Raw genomic sequence first — 15,443 nt, forward strand, 5'->3', positions numbered from 1 at the left:
CTTCATAGTCTTCTCTTCTCTTCTCTTCTCTTCATAATCTTCTCTTCTCTTCTCTTCTCTTCTCTTCTCTTCTCTTCTCTTCATAGTCTTCTCTTCTCTTCATAGTCTTCTCTTCGCTTCTCTTCATAGTCTTCTCTTCTCTTCGCTTTTCTTCATAGTCTTCTCTTCTCTTCTCTTCATAGTCTTCTCTTCTCTTCATAGTCTTCTCTTCTCTTCTCTTCTCTTCTCTTCTCTTCTCTTCTCTTCTCTTCTCTTCTCTTCTCTTCTCTTCTCTTCTCTTCTCTTCTCTTCTCTTCTCTTCTCTTCTCTTCTCTTCTCTGCATAGTCTTCCCTTCCCTTCTTCCCTTCCCTTTCCTTATTGCTTTATTGTGAGACTCTTAAGTGACTGTGGGTCAAGCTTTTTGCCTGTGGTCCGTCCTAGAAACCCTACGCCATTGGCCCCCGGTGTGGCTACACTTTTGGGAATTCCACATGGTTTTCAGTCTCACTTGACACTTTTTTCTTTGACTTTGAATGGAACCCGCTTTTCCTGTTATTGGGCGAATTTGAAGTTCTGTTCAAATTACCCTTGTTCTGGTCAGGAATCATTGCCAAAATTGTGGGTGTTTTTGTTATACCGACACTGAGGACAATGCGGAGGGCATCACTTAGGGCACAGTTACGCAGGGAAATCAGCAGTCGGTTGGCGCCAACCCTGGAGAGCATCGGCCTCCTCAGCTCCTCGTCCTGCTGATGCTCGCGGGGCCTCAGCTTTGCGGCTGGAGACGGCATTCTCGGGGCTGTCATTTCTCAGAGCACAGCAGTGTGGGAGGGCCTAAGCTGTGCTGCTTTATAGTCTCCCTTGTTATCGTCGTTGCTAAAGGGGGGTGTTGTGAGCCGAGACTCGGCGGAGCTGCTTCTGGGCCTGTGCGAGGACTAAGTGCACGGCTTGAAGACGAGGTTCAAGAGGCTTAAGGCTGAGGAGAGGCTCCCCCACGCGAAGGGGGTCTCAAACGAAGACCCCTCATGGCCCCACTGATCTCCTTAAGTCTACCACGAAACCCCCCAAATCTGGGCTAAATAAATCTGGGCTAATTCGTGAACATCCTCCAACCAGTCTTAGAGTTCACTCCTCCAGCTCTGAATTCTTCTGGGCCTAGTCAGGGTTCTGGGCCGGGTAGGCCCCCAGTCAGGGTTCTGGGCCGGGTAGGCCTCGCAGACTAGTCAGGGTTCTGGGCCGGGTAGGCCCCTAGTCAGGGTTCTGGGCCGGGTAGGCCCCTAGTCAGGGTTCTGGGCTGGGTAGGCCTCGCAGACTAGTCAGGGTTCTGGGCCGGGTAGGCCCCTAGTCAGGGTTCTGGGCCGGGTAGGCCTCGCAGACTAGTCAGGGTTCTGGGCCGGGTAGGCCCCTAGTCAGGGTTCTGGGCTGGGTAGGCCCCTAGTCAGGGTTCTGGGCCGGGTAGGCCCCTAGTCAGGGTTCTGGGCCGGGTAGGCCCCTAGTCAGGTTTCTGGGCTGGGTAGGCCCCTAGTCAGGGTTCTGGGCCGGGTAGGCCCCTAGTCAGGGTTCTGGGCCGGGTAGGCCCCTAGTCAGGTTTCTGGGCTGGGTAGGCCCCTAGTCAGGGTTCTGGGCCGGGTAGGCCTCGCAGACTAGTCAGGGTTCTGGGCCGGGTAGGCCCCTAGTCAGGGTTCTGGGCTGGGTAGGCCCCTAGTCAGGTTTCTGGGCCGGGTAGGCCCCTAGTCAGGGTTCTGGGCCGGGTAGGCCCCTAGTCAGGTTTCTGGGCCGGGTAGGCCCCTAGTCAGGGTTCTGGGCCGGGTAGGCCCCTAGTCAGGGTTCTGGGCCGGGTAGGCCTCGCAGACTAGTCAGGGTTCTGGGCCGGGTAGGCCCCTAGTCAGGGTTCTGGGCCGGGTAGGCCCCTAGTCAGGGTTCTGGGCCGGGTAGGCCCCTAGTCAGGGTTCTGGGCCGGGTAGGCCCCTAGTCAGGTTTCTGGGCCGGGTAGGCCCCTAGTCAGGGTTCTGGGCCGGGTAGGCCCCTAGTCAGGGTTCTGGGCCGGGTAGGCCCCTAGTCAGGTTTCTGGGCCGGGTAGGCCCCTAGTCAGGGTTCTGGGCCGGGTAGGCCCCTAGTCAGGGTTCTGGGCCGGGTAGGCCCCTAGTCAGGTTTCTGGGCCGGGTAGGCCCCTAGTCAGGGTTCTGGGCCGGGTAGGCCCCTAGTCAGGGTTCTGGGCTGGGTAGGCCTCGCAGACTAGTCAGGGTTCTGGGCCGGGTAGGCCCCTAGTCAGGGTTCTGGGCCGGGTAGGCCCCTAGTCAGGGTTCTGGGCTGGGTAGGCCTCGCAGACTAGTCAGGGTTCTGGGCCGGGTAGGCCCCTAGTCAGGTTTCTGGGCTGGGTAGGCCTCGCAGACTAGTCAGGGTTCTGGGCCGGGTAGGCCCCTAGTCAGGGTTCTGGGCCGGGTAGGCCCCTAGTCAGGGTTCTGGGCTGGGTAGGCCTCGCAGACTAGTCAGGGTTCTGGGCCGGGTAGGCCCCTAGTCAGGTTTCTGGGCTGGGTAGGCCTCGCAGACTAGTCAGGGTTCTGGGCCGGGTAGGCCCCTAGTCAGGGTTCTGGGCCGGGTAGGCCCCTAGTCAGGTTTCTGGGCTGGGTAGGCCTCGCAGACTAGTCAGGGTTCTGGGCCGGGTAGGCCCCTAGTCAGGGTTCTGGGCCGGGTAGGCCCCTAGTCAGGTTTCTGGGCCGGGTAGGCCCCTAGTCAGGGTTCTGGGCCGGGTAGGCCCCTAGTCAGGGTTCTGGGCCGGGTAGGCCCCTAGTCAGGGTTCTGGGCCGGGTAGGCCCCTAGTCAGGTTTCTGGGCCGGGTAGGCCCCTAGTCAGGGTTCTGGGCCGGGTAGGCCCCTAGTCAGGGTTCTGGGCCGGGTAGGCCCCTAGTCAGGTTTCTGGGCCGGGTAGGCCCCTAGTCAGGGTTCTGGGCTGGGTAGGCCCCTAGTCAGGGTTCTGGGCCGGGTAGGCCCCTAGTCAGGTTTCTGGGCTGGGTAGGCCTCGCAGACTAGTCAGGGTTCTGGGCTGGGTAGGCCTCGCAGACTAGTCAGGGTTCTGGGCCGGGTAGGCCCCTAGTCAGGGTTCTGGGCCGGGTAGGCCCCTAGTCAGGGTTCTGGGCCGGGTAGGCCCCTAGTCAGGGTTCTGGGCCGGGTAGGCCCCTAGTCAGGGTTCTGGGCCGGGTAGGCCTCGCAGACTAGTCAGGGTTCTGGGCCGGGTAGGCCCCTAGTCAGGGTTCTGGGCTGGGTAGGCCTCGCAGACTAGTCAGGGTTCTGGGCCGGGTAGGCCCCTAGTCAGGGTTCTGGGCCGGGTAGGCCCCTAGTCAGGTTTCTGGGCTGGGTAGGCCTCGCAGACTAGTCAGGGTTCTGGGCCGGGTAGGCCCCTAGTCAGGGTTCTGGGCTGGGTAGGCCCCTAGTCAGGTTTCTGGGCCGGGTAGGCCTCGCAGACTAGTCAGGGTTCTGGGCCGGGTAGGCCCCTAGTCAGGTTTCTGGGCCGGGTAGGCCTCGCAGACTAGTCAGGGTTCTGGGCCGGGTAGGCCCCTAGTCAGGGTTCTGGGCCGGGTAGGCCCCTAGTCAGGGTTCTGGGCCGGGTAGGCCCCTAGTCAGGGTTCTGGGCCGGGTAGGCCCCTAGTCAGGTTTCTGGGCCGGGTCACTCTGCAGCCACACAGGAAAACAGTCTTTTTCTTGCTTCTTTTCTGTTGTTCTTCCCTGGCTATTCCCAACTCTTCTAACTCTTCCTGTCTCCAAAGTGCCCCTCAGGTTTCCAGGTTTTCCCAGAGAGCCTAATTTTCAGCTTTCTCTAAGCCAGATACTGTAAAGATTAAAATTTAGGGGAGACGGAGGCAGGTAGAAATTAGTTTCTCTCTGCAAGGAGTATTATATTTTTTACAGGTTTATTAAGGATTAAGGATTAAAGAAAATACAGAATAAGAAAAAGCATGTGCCTAGGCCAGAGGCCTAGACAAGACAACCTCACATCATGGAAGAGACGAGTCTGCTCCAAAAGGGAAGTCCAAAAGAGCCCCCGCCTACGGGGAAGACCCTTTAAATAAAATGTTGTTCTCGTCCCAGGTGAGAATTCAGTGAGATTAGAGGGCATTCTGGGAGCTAGCAAGGACTCCTGGGCAATGGAGTCCAGAGCTCAAATCTCCTTTTACCATACACAGCCGGGAGTGAATGTCAGTTGAAAACCTACAGACTTCTCCTCCTCTAGAGGCCCTGCAGGCCCCGAGATCCTCTGCCGGGAACCTCTGTCCGAGATCCCGAGCTGGCAGCCTCTTCCCTGTCCGAGGTCTACTAAGCCCTGATCCAGGCAGCCCCGGCAGTATTCTGTGTACCACGACGAGCCCATAACTGGATGGGTGTCCCCTCACTGCCCAGCTCGGGGCCCCCACAAAGAGCTGCTGTAAATAGTTCTGTAAGAGCAGATCCTTTTCCCCCCATTGAGTTGGTTAGCAGTCTTATGCACGTTTATACGGTAATCACGACGGCATTTTTTCATGTTCTTTATGGAAGGAAACAACAAAATTAAGAAAGAAAGTGGGGCGGTGTGCCTCGGTCTGGACTCGGACGCCATCCGTTCTTTCTCTGGAAGCAGACGCCTTTTTTATCCTGAGTCCCTTTGGATTGCTTTGGATCCGAGTTGTATTGTTGGGAGCAGCCAAGTTGTTCGCAGTTGGTCCTTGCCCGGTTTTCCTGTCATTGCCGGACCTTCTTCTGGTTCTGGTTTTTTCGCGGGCTTCGGCTCGAGTCAGCCTTTCAGGATGCTTTTAAGGGCTCATCATCGGCCCAGCAGGCTTCCATCCCAGGCCTGCACTTGATGCAGATGTCCTCACTTCCCCGTTCTTCGTCCATGTTCCCCTTTTTGCTTGTTCTCCTCTGGGGATACAAAGCTAGTCTTGGTCTGCGCTGTTTGAGAGCCCTCCGCCATAGATCCAAATTGCTGCCAGCAGTACCGTCGTGGCTCCCTTTTTTCACATACACTCAGAATGTTGCCATTTTCCTCTTCTGTCCTCATAGCACTTGGTGTGGGGGTACCCGCTTACTGGTGGTTGTGCCATTGCATGACAATGGAGAGCTTAATTACTTTGCATGAGAACTTCCTGCTCACATACCTTTTATCAATTGGGGAATGACTTGTAAAGCATCGTGTACCATTATGATGACTGCTGACTCTCCATCCTGTTTCTCCTTGTAGAATTGTTCGGGTTTTTTCCAACCCTTATCTTCTGCCTTGGTTGCTTCTCCCATCTCAGGCCTGGCTCTCAACTCAGTAAGCTACCCAGTTGCCCCCTGCCTGCATAGTTTTTGACCACCATATCCCCCAATTGCCCTCTTTTCTATTAGCTTCCCCCTCCCCCTTTTCTTGTCCCTTTTCCCTCCTACTGCCCTGTAGGGTAAGATAGAGTTCTTAATGCCCAATGGATTGTATATGCTCTTCCCCTATTTAAGCCAATTTTACTGAAAGCAAGGTTCGTCCTCCCGCCCACATTCCCCTATCTTCCCTCCACTGTCAGTGCTCTTTCATGTGCAGTCATTGACTTCATTCTATTTTTCCTTCCCCTCCCAGTGAATTCCTCTTAATCATGCCCAATTTTTTAAATGTCATCCCATCATATTGAACTCACATCCTTGCCCTTGTCTATGGAGACACCTTCTGAGTAAGCTAATCATGCTACAATTCTTAGGAATTAGAAGAATCATCTTCTTATGCAGGTTTGCCAATAGTTTAACCTTACTGAATGCCTTTTTATTTCTCTTACCTCTTTCCTTTTTTGTGGTTCTCTTGAATCTTGTGTTTGAGAGTCAGATTTTCCATTTAGCTCTGGCCTTTTCATCAAGAATGTCTGAAAGTCCTCTATTCATCGAATACCCGAAAGATTTTGCTCAGTTTTCCTGGATAAGTGATTCTTGACTGAAGCCCGAGGTCTCTTGCCCTCTGGAATATTACATTCCCAGTCCTCTCGTCCCTTAATGCAGGAGTCCCCAAACTATGGCCCCCTGAGGCCATGTATCGGCCCCTCTTTCACTGGTGGTCAGTGAGAGGAGCTGTACGTGGCGGCACCACAAAGCGAGGTGTCGCTCATGTACAGCACCACTTCCGGTGACATAATCCTTTGTGTGTCACCTTAGAATGAGGCACCATGCAAAGGATTATGTGGCTGCACAATGGAAGACATTAGCATGGTGAGCCGCAATCTGGGGGAGGGGATTCTGCACTGTGTATACTGCTGCCCGGTTAGGGTTAGGGTTAGGTTTTATGGTCCAGCCCTCCAACGGTCCGAGGGACAGTGAACTGGCCCCCTGCGTAATGCGAATCTTAAAATTTCTCAGACTCTACCTTAGAACATTTGGTTAGGACCGTTCCCCGTTTTAAAACAATGAAGGGACTTTGGTCAGGAATGTAGGTGGGAACTCTAACATTACTCCACCCATACTTAGGCATACTTTAGGGGAAGATAAAGTTGTGAACTCCTTATTGAACAATGAAAAGTATGTAACTCATACTTATAGTGAGGCAAAAGCCCTTAAGCTGGGTCTATTTTTAGATCTAATACAAAAGGGTGCTAAGTACCTATGAAGGTCAAATTAATCACTGAAAGGTCAGGCAACTTGCACACTTGCAAGGGACAAGCTTAACAAAAGAGGTGTGAAGTTTTAGTCTACCCAGAGAAGTTGAGAACTAAAGATGTGAATTAAGAATGGCCAGTCATGTGAAAACATCTACTGTGATTGGTAGACGTAGAAATTTAGGGGAGGTGACATAGGAGAAAATTTCTTTAAAAGGAGGCCAGAATGCCTCTGAAAGAGTAATTCACCTTTGGAGCTGAATTGGAGGTCAGAGGAGGCCGCTGGGGCTCTGAAGGAGTGCAGCTTTGGTAGCTGAGTTGGAGCTCGGGCTAATTGAAGTAGCTGGGTCTCTGAACACTAGAATCTTGCTTGGGACAAATCTTGTGAGTGGATTAAAGACTGACTGATCTCTCTTAAAACTCAGGCCTAGGCCAATGGCCTAGGCCCCTTTCCCATTATTTCCTCTTTCTCTCTCCCTTTCCTTAATTCCTTATTTGTATTAATTAAAATCTCCATAAAAACCCAACTGACTTGGGTATTTCATATTTGGGAATTTTTCCCATGGCAACCACTTTATTTTTAATATAAAATCAAGACACAGAAAATTATCTTTACAGTTTTGGCAATTCAAAGTCTTGAAACCATATTTTCGCAGTCAGAGTTTAAGGCAACCGCTCTTTTGTCTGTAACAGTAAAAAGTTTGGGGACCCCTGCGCTTAATGTATAACCTGCTGTCTTATGTTATTGTGACTGGCTTCAGGATATTTGAATTGTTTCTTTTTGACTGCTTGCAATATTTTCTTCTTGACCTGAGAATTCTTTAATTTGACTATGATATTAGTCAAATTCCTTTGATAATTCCTTTTGGGATTTCTTTCAGGAGATGATCAGTGATTTCATTCAGTTTCCATTTTGCCCTCTGAATTGGGCATAAAAAAATCTATCTTACCCTACAGGACAGTAGGAGGAATGCCTTTTGTTGGTTCTTCCACTCCACAGTTAGAATATTCAGCCTTTTTTTTTGGTTGTGTCCAACTCTTCATGACCCGTTTGAGATTTTCTTGGCAGAGATATTGGAGTGGTTTGCCATTTCTTCAGCTTATTTTACAGATGAGGCAAATAGGGTTAAATGACATGCACAGGGTCGCACAGCTAGTGTCAAAGGGCAGATTTGAACTTTAGAAGATGAGTCTTTTTTGGCTGCAGGTCTGGCACTCTAACCACTCTGCCACCTGGCTGAACCATTTCAGGCATTATTTTAAAGTTATTTGGAGAGGGATATTGGGAGAACTTTTCCACACCTCTAATTTTTTTCCTTCATTTTTTTTCCTCAAGCACTCTTATTTCATTTATGAAAACATTATAAAAATGATTTAAAAAAATAAACTCTTGTTTCATCTCTTCCAAGAATTATTATTGAAGTTTTGTCTGTGTTGTGTTTTTCTCTGAAGTTTTTCTTATGCTTCTGAGACATTCTCTTCTTTTGAATTTGTCTTGAACTTTCCTGCCACTGTAATAGCTCCTTATGCTTAATCTCTCTCTCTGTAACCTTGTCTTTTTGTTTGCCCATTCTTCTAGTTTACTTCCTGACTTTGGACTTCATGTGTCATTTCTGGGGAGGAAGGTCTAGATTGGTCCTTTAAGCAATCTAGAGGTATTGAGTATCACATTATTCAAGGGACTGGGTAGGAAGCTGCAGACTTTTAGTGCTCATATACATTTTGAACCATTGAAGAATCTGATTTATATACCTTGGTTCTCAGCTCTGCAAGTTCCTGGTCTGGATAAGTAAAAGAGTGCTGCTAGATTCAGTTATCAGTTAGCTTTCCCTTGGTTTGAGGTTCCTGCTGTAAGGATTAAATTTTAATGGTTTGACTGAAATAGGTGCTCAAAGTCGAACATGACTTTAATAGCTTTTATTTACAAAAGAGATGGAAAGAATGAAAGTAGAGAAATACAAAGGTCCAGAAGGTATTTAGCCTATATAACTAAATATTGGTCTGGTGCTTGATTCACTAGGATGAAATTCTATCATCCTAGGTCAGTAAAGGACAGTCAGCTATTCACTCACTCAAGTTCCCTCCAAGAGGCAGGTCAAGACAATGACTCCTACAGGTGACTCCTGAGGCCGACTTTCTTCCTTGAGCTGACCTTCTTCCTTAAGCTGGCTTCCTTCTTGAGGTCCAACTCCTTGAAGCTGATTTCCTTTTTGCCTCAGAAATTCAGGACCTTTTATAGCGACTTCTTGTCCCCTTCCCTCTTCACAGGGGCCAATCACAGCTTCCACATTGTCTAGCCCTGCCCAGGGGCAGTGTCTGTAGGATTGACTTCTCAACTCTAAAGGTATTAACTCTCTTCCTAGGATTCACACATTTCTGAGTGTGTGAATTCTTAAAAGAATTCAAAAGTTTCTGGCTGTTTGAATTAGAAAAAAGGGTGGAGCTCTCCAAGCATCTTGCTGGCTTCTCACCTAGCACCAAATAGGGTGTGATTTCACTAAGTGTTTTGCATGAGCTCCTCCATCTAGTTCAAGCTTGTGTTGATTCAATCAAAAGGTAGACAAAGGAGAGTTAATCCTGTCTTCACAATCTAGTGAGGTACTTCAGTTAGTGTTAACCAAAATTTTTAACTCCAACTAGGCAAAGAGAACAAAGGATTCCCTTTTTACAAGTGTAAACTTAGAACAGACAAAGAGAAGCAAGACTGTCCTTTCACACACTGCCCAGGTTAATTCTCTGAAGGCCAGTCTAGAAGGAAATGAGACCTTGCTCTGAACCTGGTGTAAGATTAAAAATTAATATCCAATGCTCCAAGTATTAAAATTTTATAAGATTTATTAATAATCACTTGAAGTAAAGGAAAGTAAAACCATCAGAAAAGAGCAGTTTCTTCGACTGTGAAAGTGTGAGGAGAGAGGGCAGAGTTGGTTTTGCTCTCTCTCTCTTCTATTTCCCTCTTATCTCTAACTATTGTAGTTTTCTCTTAGAAGGTAAAATTTTGTATGCATCTGCAGTTAGAAAATTTAGAGGTGCAGGATGATTATGTTTAGTGATTAATTGGGGAGACTAGTCTCCCAATCATCATCAGGGGGGATTGTGAATTTTAGATTTTCTCCATTTTCCTTCATCTAGCACCCAGGAATGTATACACCCACACTTAAGGATTAAGTGTTGGGGAAGAAGGCCTAGGACTTGCATGTGCTAGCAAGTGACAAATCAGAAACAACTGACTGACTCCTGGGCTGTTCTAAGCCAAGCTTAAGCCACCATTGGCACATGTGAGACAGAGGAAGTGATGTAAAGAACTGCCTTTATATTTTGCATCACATCCTGTGGGGAGGGAGCTTTGGTGGTGTTGACCCTGGAACTCGAGCCTAGAGGAGCTCCTCAGATGGCTTACTTGAGACAGTCATGTGATGAGTGATTAAGACTGATGCCCCTTTCCCTTGGTTTTCTGAGGAGATCCCCTTGGCCAAGGCCTCTGAACTCCTGCCTGGCTCAGCCCGGGCTGGAGCAGTTTAGATTCTTTTTCCTCTCTCTCTCTCTTAATTTCTTTCTTCTATTGTAAATAAACCACCATAAAATTCCATTCTGACTTGAGTGTTTCATTGGGATTTAGAAATTAAATCCCTGGTGACCAACTAAATTTATATTCAGTCTCAACCCTAAATTTACCCATAACAATATTGTTAATTATTATTATTTATATATATATTATTTATCATTATATTTATTATATATTTTATTATATATAATATAATAATATTATATTATTATTATAAAAATAACAAAATTGTTAGTTAATTAAATAAGACATTGTCTTATTCCTTATGAAGCCACACCCCTCTTCTAGTTAAAGGGATCTCATTTCTATTCCATCTCCTCCTACAGAGTGTTCTTTTTGTCATCTCTTTCTCTCTCTCTCTCATCATTCCCTACTGCCTACAAAATTACTCACTGATCTTTTTATGCTTGTTAACAATGGTCCTATTTTTCTTCTGACTTTTGTAGCTAAACTCCTCAAAAAGGCCCATTCACAATATATGCTCACCATCTTCTTAATCCCTTGCAGTCCAGCTTCCAGACTTATTATTTCAGTAAAAATGGCATCTTCCAGAGTTACCAGTGATCTCTTAGTTGCCAAATCCAACGACCTTTTTTTATTATTCATCGTTCGCTTTGACCTCTCTGCAGCCTTTGAAACTGTATTCTCTCCTCCTTGATACTTTCTCCTTTAGAATTTTGGGGTGCCACTTTTTTCTCATTTGATTTGTTGCTCTCTGTTCTTTCTCTGTCCCTTTTGCTGGATACTCCTCCAGATCACATTCTCTAACTATAGCTGTTCCTCAGCGGCTTGAACTTTCTTTCTCTTTTCCCTATATACTATTTCACTTGGAGATCTCATTAGGCTCCTTGAATTTAAGCTGATCTGCTTAATCTGTCCCAGTCTCTCATGTCCAGATGTCTTTCAGATATCAAGAGCTGGAGGTCAGACACCTTAAACTCAATATGTCTGAAACAGAACTCATATTTTCCCCCAAACCTCCTACGTTCCCTATTCTTGTTCATTCAACACCATCCTCCCAGGCTCTCAGGTTCACAACCTAGACATTGTCCTGGATTCCCCCCCCCCCCCCCCCATCCAACCTACAGACAAAAATCTGTTTATTTCACCTTTGCAAGGTCTCTTAAATACTCTGCCTTCTCTTCTCTGACACCGGCACATGCCTGATACGTGCCTTCATCACTTCATTCTGGAGTTACTTCAATAGCTTGCTGATGGGGCCTGTCTGCCCCAAGACTTTCCCCTCTAGAGTCCGTCCTCTACTCAGTCACTGAAGTGGTTTCCCTAAAGTGCAGGTCTGATTGTCCTCCCCTCTTCAGTAACTCTGTTGGCTTCTATTTCTTGCAGGAGCAAATACAAGATATTCTGTTTGGTATTCAAAGCTCTTCGAACCCCTTCTTACTTTCCAGTCTGCTTATTCCATTGTCCGCCCAGGACCATTGACCTCCTCAGCGTTTCACAGAGAAGACCTCCATCTCTCAGCTCTCTACATTCTCTGTCTGTCCTCGGCTTCAATACTGATCTCCCTGGCTTCCTTTGGCTTTCACTTAAAATCCTACCTTTCTACAGAAAACTTGCCCTAGCCCTTCTAACTCGAGCTGCTTCTCTCTGTTCATTATTTCCTCTTTGTACTGCATATTGCTTGCTTTCTTTGTACATTTGCATCTTGTCTTCCCCATTAGATCGTAACTTCTTGAGGGCAGGGATTATGTTTTGCCTCTTTTTCTATCCCCTGAAGAAATAATGTTGATAAATTGGAGTCGTGAGGAGGAGGATGTGCCAAGATACTCAGTTTGGAATCCATGAAAGTATCTTTTGACTCTCCTCCCTGAAGGAAAGTCGGGGATGGCTTCTCTTCCCTGGGTCAGCATGGAAGGTTCTTGGAGACAAACCCTCTATAAAGCTATTTATTTATGTTTGATAATATGGAAATAAGGATTAATAACAGGAAAACCTTAAACTAGCAGAGAACCAACTTTCCACGTCTGTCTCCCGAGGGAGCCTTCGTTTCTTCCGGCTCCAGTAAAGCTGCCCAGCACTTACTAAAAGCCCCCAAACGCTATCGACTACAAATCTGTCCACAAATCCTTGCGTCATTCATTTGATAAAGAGAGTCTCCAGGCACGTATCAGTTCAGTCAGCCAAGATGGCAACCTGAATGGACAATCCAGGCGTCCTGGTATTGCCCAGACCAGACACACAGCTTCACTCTTTCTCCTCCAGCAAGGCAGATCTGTCAGCGGCTTCTTAAAGATGCTCTCTTGAGCAGGAAGGTGGAGCCCCTCTTCCCTTCCACCAGCCAAGCATAAAGTCCCAGATTTGGCTCCTGCCGAAGCCCAGGGAGAGGACTCAGCAGCTGACCGGAATCTGTCCCTGGGTTCTTCCTTCCAGACTCTGGGCTCCTGCACTGCTTGTGCCCTCGGAGATCCCTTTCTCAGACGTCTTCTCTTATTCAGTATCTTAGTGCACGCCAGCACTGAATATAGTGGCTGGCTCACCGAGGTGCTGACCGAGTGTTGTATGGATGGATTATTAATCCATGGCATCCCACCACACCGTTGGGAGGCTACAGCTTGGACTTGGTGTTCTAGAGCAGGGCTCAGGTCTCTAGTGCGCAAGGCTGTCAAATGGCCTTCTTTGTCCTTCTGAGGATGTCTCATGCTTATGGGTTCTTGCTGGTCTGCCTTATTTCCATTTCTGCACGCACGAATCTCGGCTTTATGTGATGAATGCACGAGGCAGTGCCTGTGCTGGGCCCTTTCCCGGGGGCAGCGCTTGTCGCCATTGTGCGGTAGAAGACGGGGTGCAGATGGAAGCACTTGTTCTGACCCCTGGCTGAGAATAAGTAGGGAGGAGCGCGCTGTTCAGGCTCTGAAAGTGTCCAGGAACCTTGAGCCTTTAACGTATCTCCTTGCGTTTCCAGGTTCTCTTGGAGCGTTTTGAAGATGGTTGCACTGTAAAGGCTTCCCCAAACGGTCTCTGGTGACATGAAAAATTAAGGGGAACCCCCTGAAATTCAGAGGTGGCTGACCCAGTGGTAGAGCTGCTTGGAAAAGAAGGCCCCGAGCCTGGAGGGGTGATGCGGCCACCTTCTTTGTTGGTCCGCCTTTGATGGATCAGGGGTCCGAGCTCACCACAAATGGGGCTGAAAAGACGGTTCAGAGCCCTTTCAGAACAGGTACAGCCCCCTGCTGGGCCTCACTCGCTGCTCCCAGGTTGCCTTTGGGGCCCTCAGCCCACTTGACAAGGCTGAGTGAGGCTGCCTGTGAAATCTGGTGAGGAGCCCTGCGGGCTGGGCGGGAAGGGCCGAGGGGGAGCCCTGTGGGCTGGGCTGGGCGGGAAGGGCCTGGGGGGAGCCCTGTGGGCTGGGCGGGAAGGGCCGTAGGGGAGCCCTGTGGGCTGGGCTGGGCCGGAAGGGCCACGGGGTGAGCCTCTCCCATTTCAGCTGTCTCCAGTATCATCATGGTCAGCGTCTGCTGTCTACTTTGCTCTGCGGGTTCTTGTCTCTGGTCAGCTGACTCGGAAGGCGCCCATTTGTTTGTCCCCATCCAAGCTTGCTCCTCTAGTTCTTGGCGCCACCACGAAGCCCTGCCGGAAGCAGTTTACCCGGCGGCCCTTTCACCGGGCTCGGACCTTAGGCTCGTGTTTCCCATGATGCCGTTCTTGTGTGCGCTCGGTGGCCTGCACAGTGTGGTGACTTTCCTGATACGGTGGCTGTTTCTGCATAAGCTCACGTTCGCCATTTTCATTTTTGGCCCTCTTGGCCAATCTGAGAACTACGTGAAACTCCATTAGTTTGCATTTCGCTTTTGCGAGGGCCTCCGTGACCGGAATGGCAGAGTTTAATCCTTTGTATAGGAGACAACATTATGGACAACAACTCCAAACATTTGAGTCTCTTCCTGCCCTTTAGACCTTGTGGAGAAACATTTGATGCGTGTGTTTAGTTCTCCAGGTTACAGTGTACGACTCAAACGTCTTTTCTGTCTGTGGACAGAGGTTTGCTTTGCCGTCCGTTATTTTCAAATGTTGGGTTGTATGAGGTGACGCTGGCATTACAAACCGAGGGTGGTGCAAAGGATAGAGCTCTAGCCCTAGGTTCACTAGCAGTGTGACCCTGGGCAAATCACCTTACCCGTTTGCCTCAGTTTCCTCACCTGTAAAATAAGCTGGAGAAGGAAATGGCCCATCAAGATCCCAAATAGGGCCATGAAGCGTTGGGACGGACCCAAATGGCCAGACGACAACATATAATTTTCTTTCCGTATTGTCCATTTCTTGCCACGGGTCCAAGAGTTAAGGAGTCCTTAAGCAGACACTTAGTGAAGCTGCTTGCTTAGGGTTACTTTTATCTGTGAATGATTTTCGTCTACATTTTTTGAGACTGTTTAGAGGAATGGTTTTTACAAAAACTTGCTTGCAATATGCCTCTCCTGAGTGCCAGCTTAAAGGCCGCCTTCAATAGAGGATCATCTTCCTTGAAACTGTGCTACCCATTTTATTGCTCTCTTGGTCCTTAGCACTTTGCACTTTGGATTTGATATTTGTGTAATCTTGTGCGTTTCTTTCATAGGTTTGATGAAGACCAGAGAAGTATGCTTCCCATTGAACTTCACACCATCATTTGTCCTAGAGAATGTCCCTAACTGAGAATAGGATGCTTTTTGCCTATGAATCTTCAATACACAGTGCCAATATTCTTTTGAGCCTCAATGATCAAAGGAAAAGAGATCTTCTTTGTGATGTCACTGTCTTAGTGGAAGATCAGCCGTTTCGCGCTCACCGTTGTGTGCTTGCAGCATGCAGCAGTTACTTTCTTTCAAGAATTGTTGGCCAATCAGATACGGATCTTGTCATTACTCTCCCAGAAGAGGTAGGAGATCCATGTTTCCAAAAGTAACAACTCATTTTTAGTGCTGTGTTTCCCCAATCCAGACCGTGTAGAATTATGTAAAATAAAGATGGACGTCATCCACTTCTGTGAGAAATCATTCCTAATGTGCTGTTTCCTTGACTTTTAGATTTCCAGAATCAGACTATTTTGCCTATGAAAGATCCCAGCACTGGTTAGTTTTAGAGCTGGAAGTTATCTAGTCTAATTCTGAGTAACACGGAGGCCCAGAGACAGGAAATAACTTATCCAAGTTCATGTTGTTAGGAAGTAATAGACTTATCTGCTGTTCTTTCCATTATGCCATACTGTTTCTAATCACGTACTAAAAGATGTATGTTATCTCCCTAAAGATCTTGCTGTAATAACTTAAAATTAATTAAACCAGTATCTGTGAATAAAGGGGATTCTCAGGGAGTTGCAG

General features: G+C 48.2%; 1 protein-coding gene across 4 annotated transcripts in view; it reads left to right on the plus strand.

Annotated features, from left to right (window-relative positions):
* Positions 1-15,443, plus strand: part of BACH1 (BTB domain and CNC homolog 1) — a 71,813-nt gene that overhangs the window by 26,696 nt on the left and 29,674 nt on the right. For all 4 annotated transcript variants that reach the window (XM_007493087.3, XM_056825968.1, XM_007493086.3 and 1 more), the window contains exon 2: positions 14,702-15,001. In XM_007493087.3, coding sequence (XP_007493149.2) covers positions 14,765-15,001 — 237 coding nt within the window. In that variant the 5' untranslated portion in view covers positions 14,702-14,764. The remainder of the gene's footprint in view (positions 1-14,701; positions 15,002-15,443) is intronic.

The sequence above is a fragment of the Monodelphis domestica genome, chromosome 4 (assembly GCF_027887165.1).
Source record: "Monodelphis domestica isolate mMonDom1 chromosome 4, mMonDom1.pri, whole genome shotgun sequence".
Taxonomy (NCBI): Eukaryota; Metazoa; Chordata; class Mammalia; order Didelphimorphia; family Didelphidae; genus Monodelphis; species Monodelphis domestica.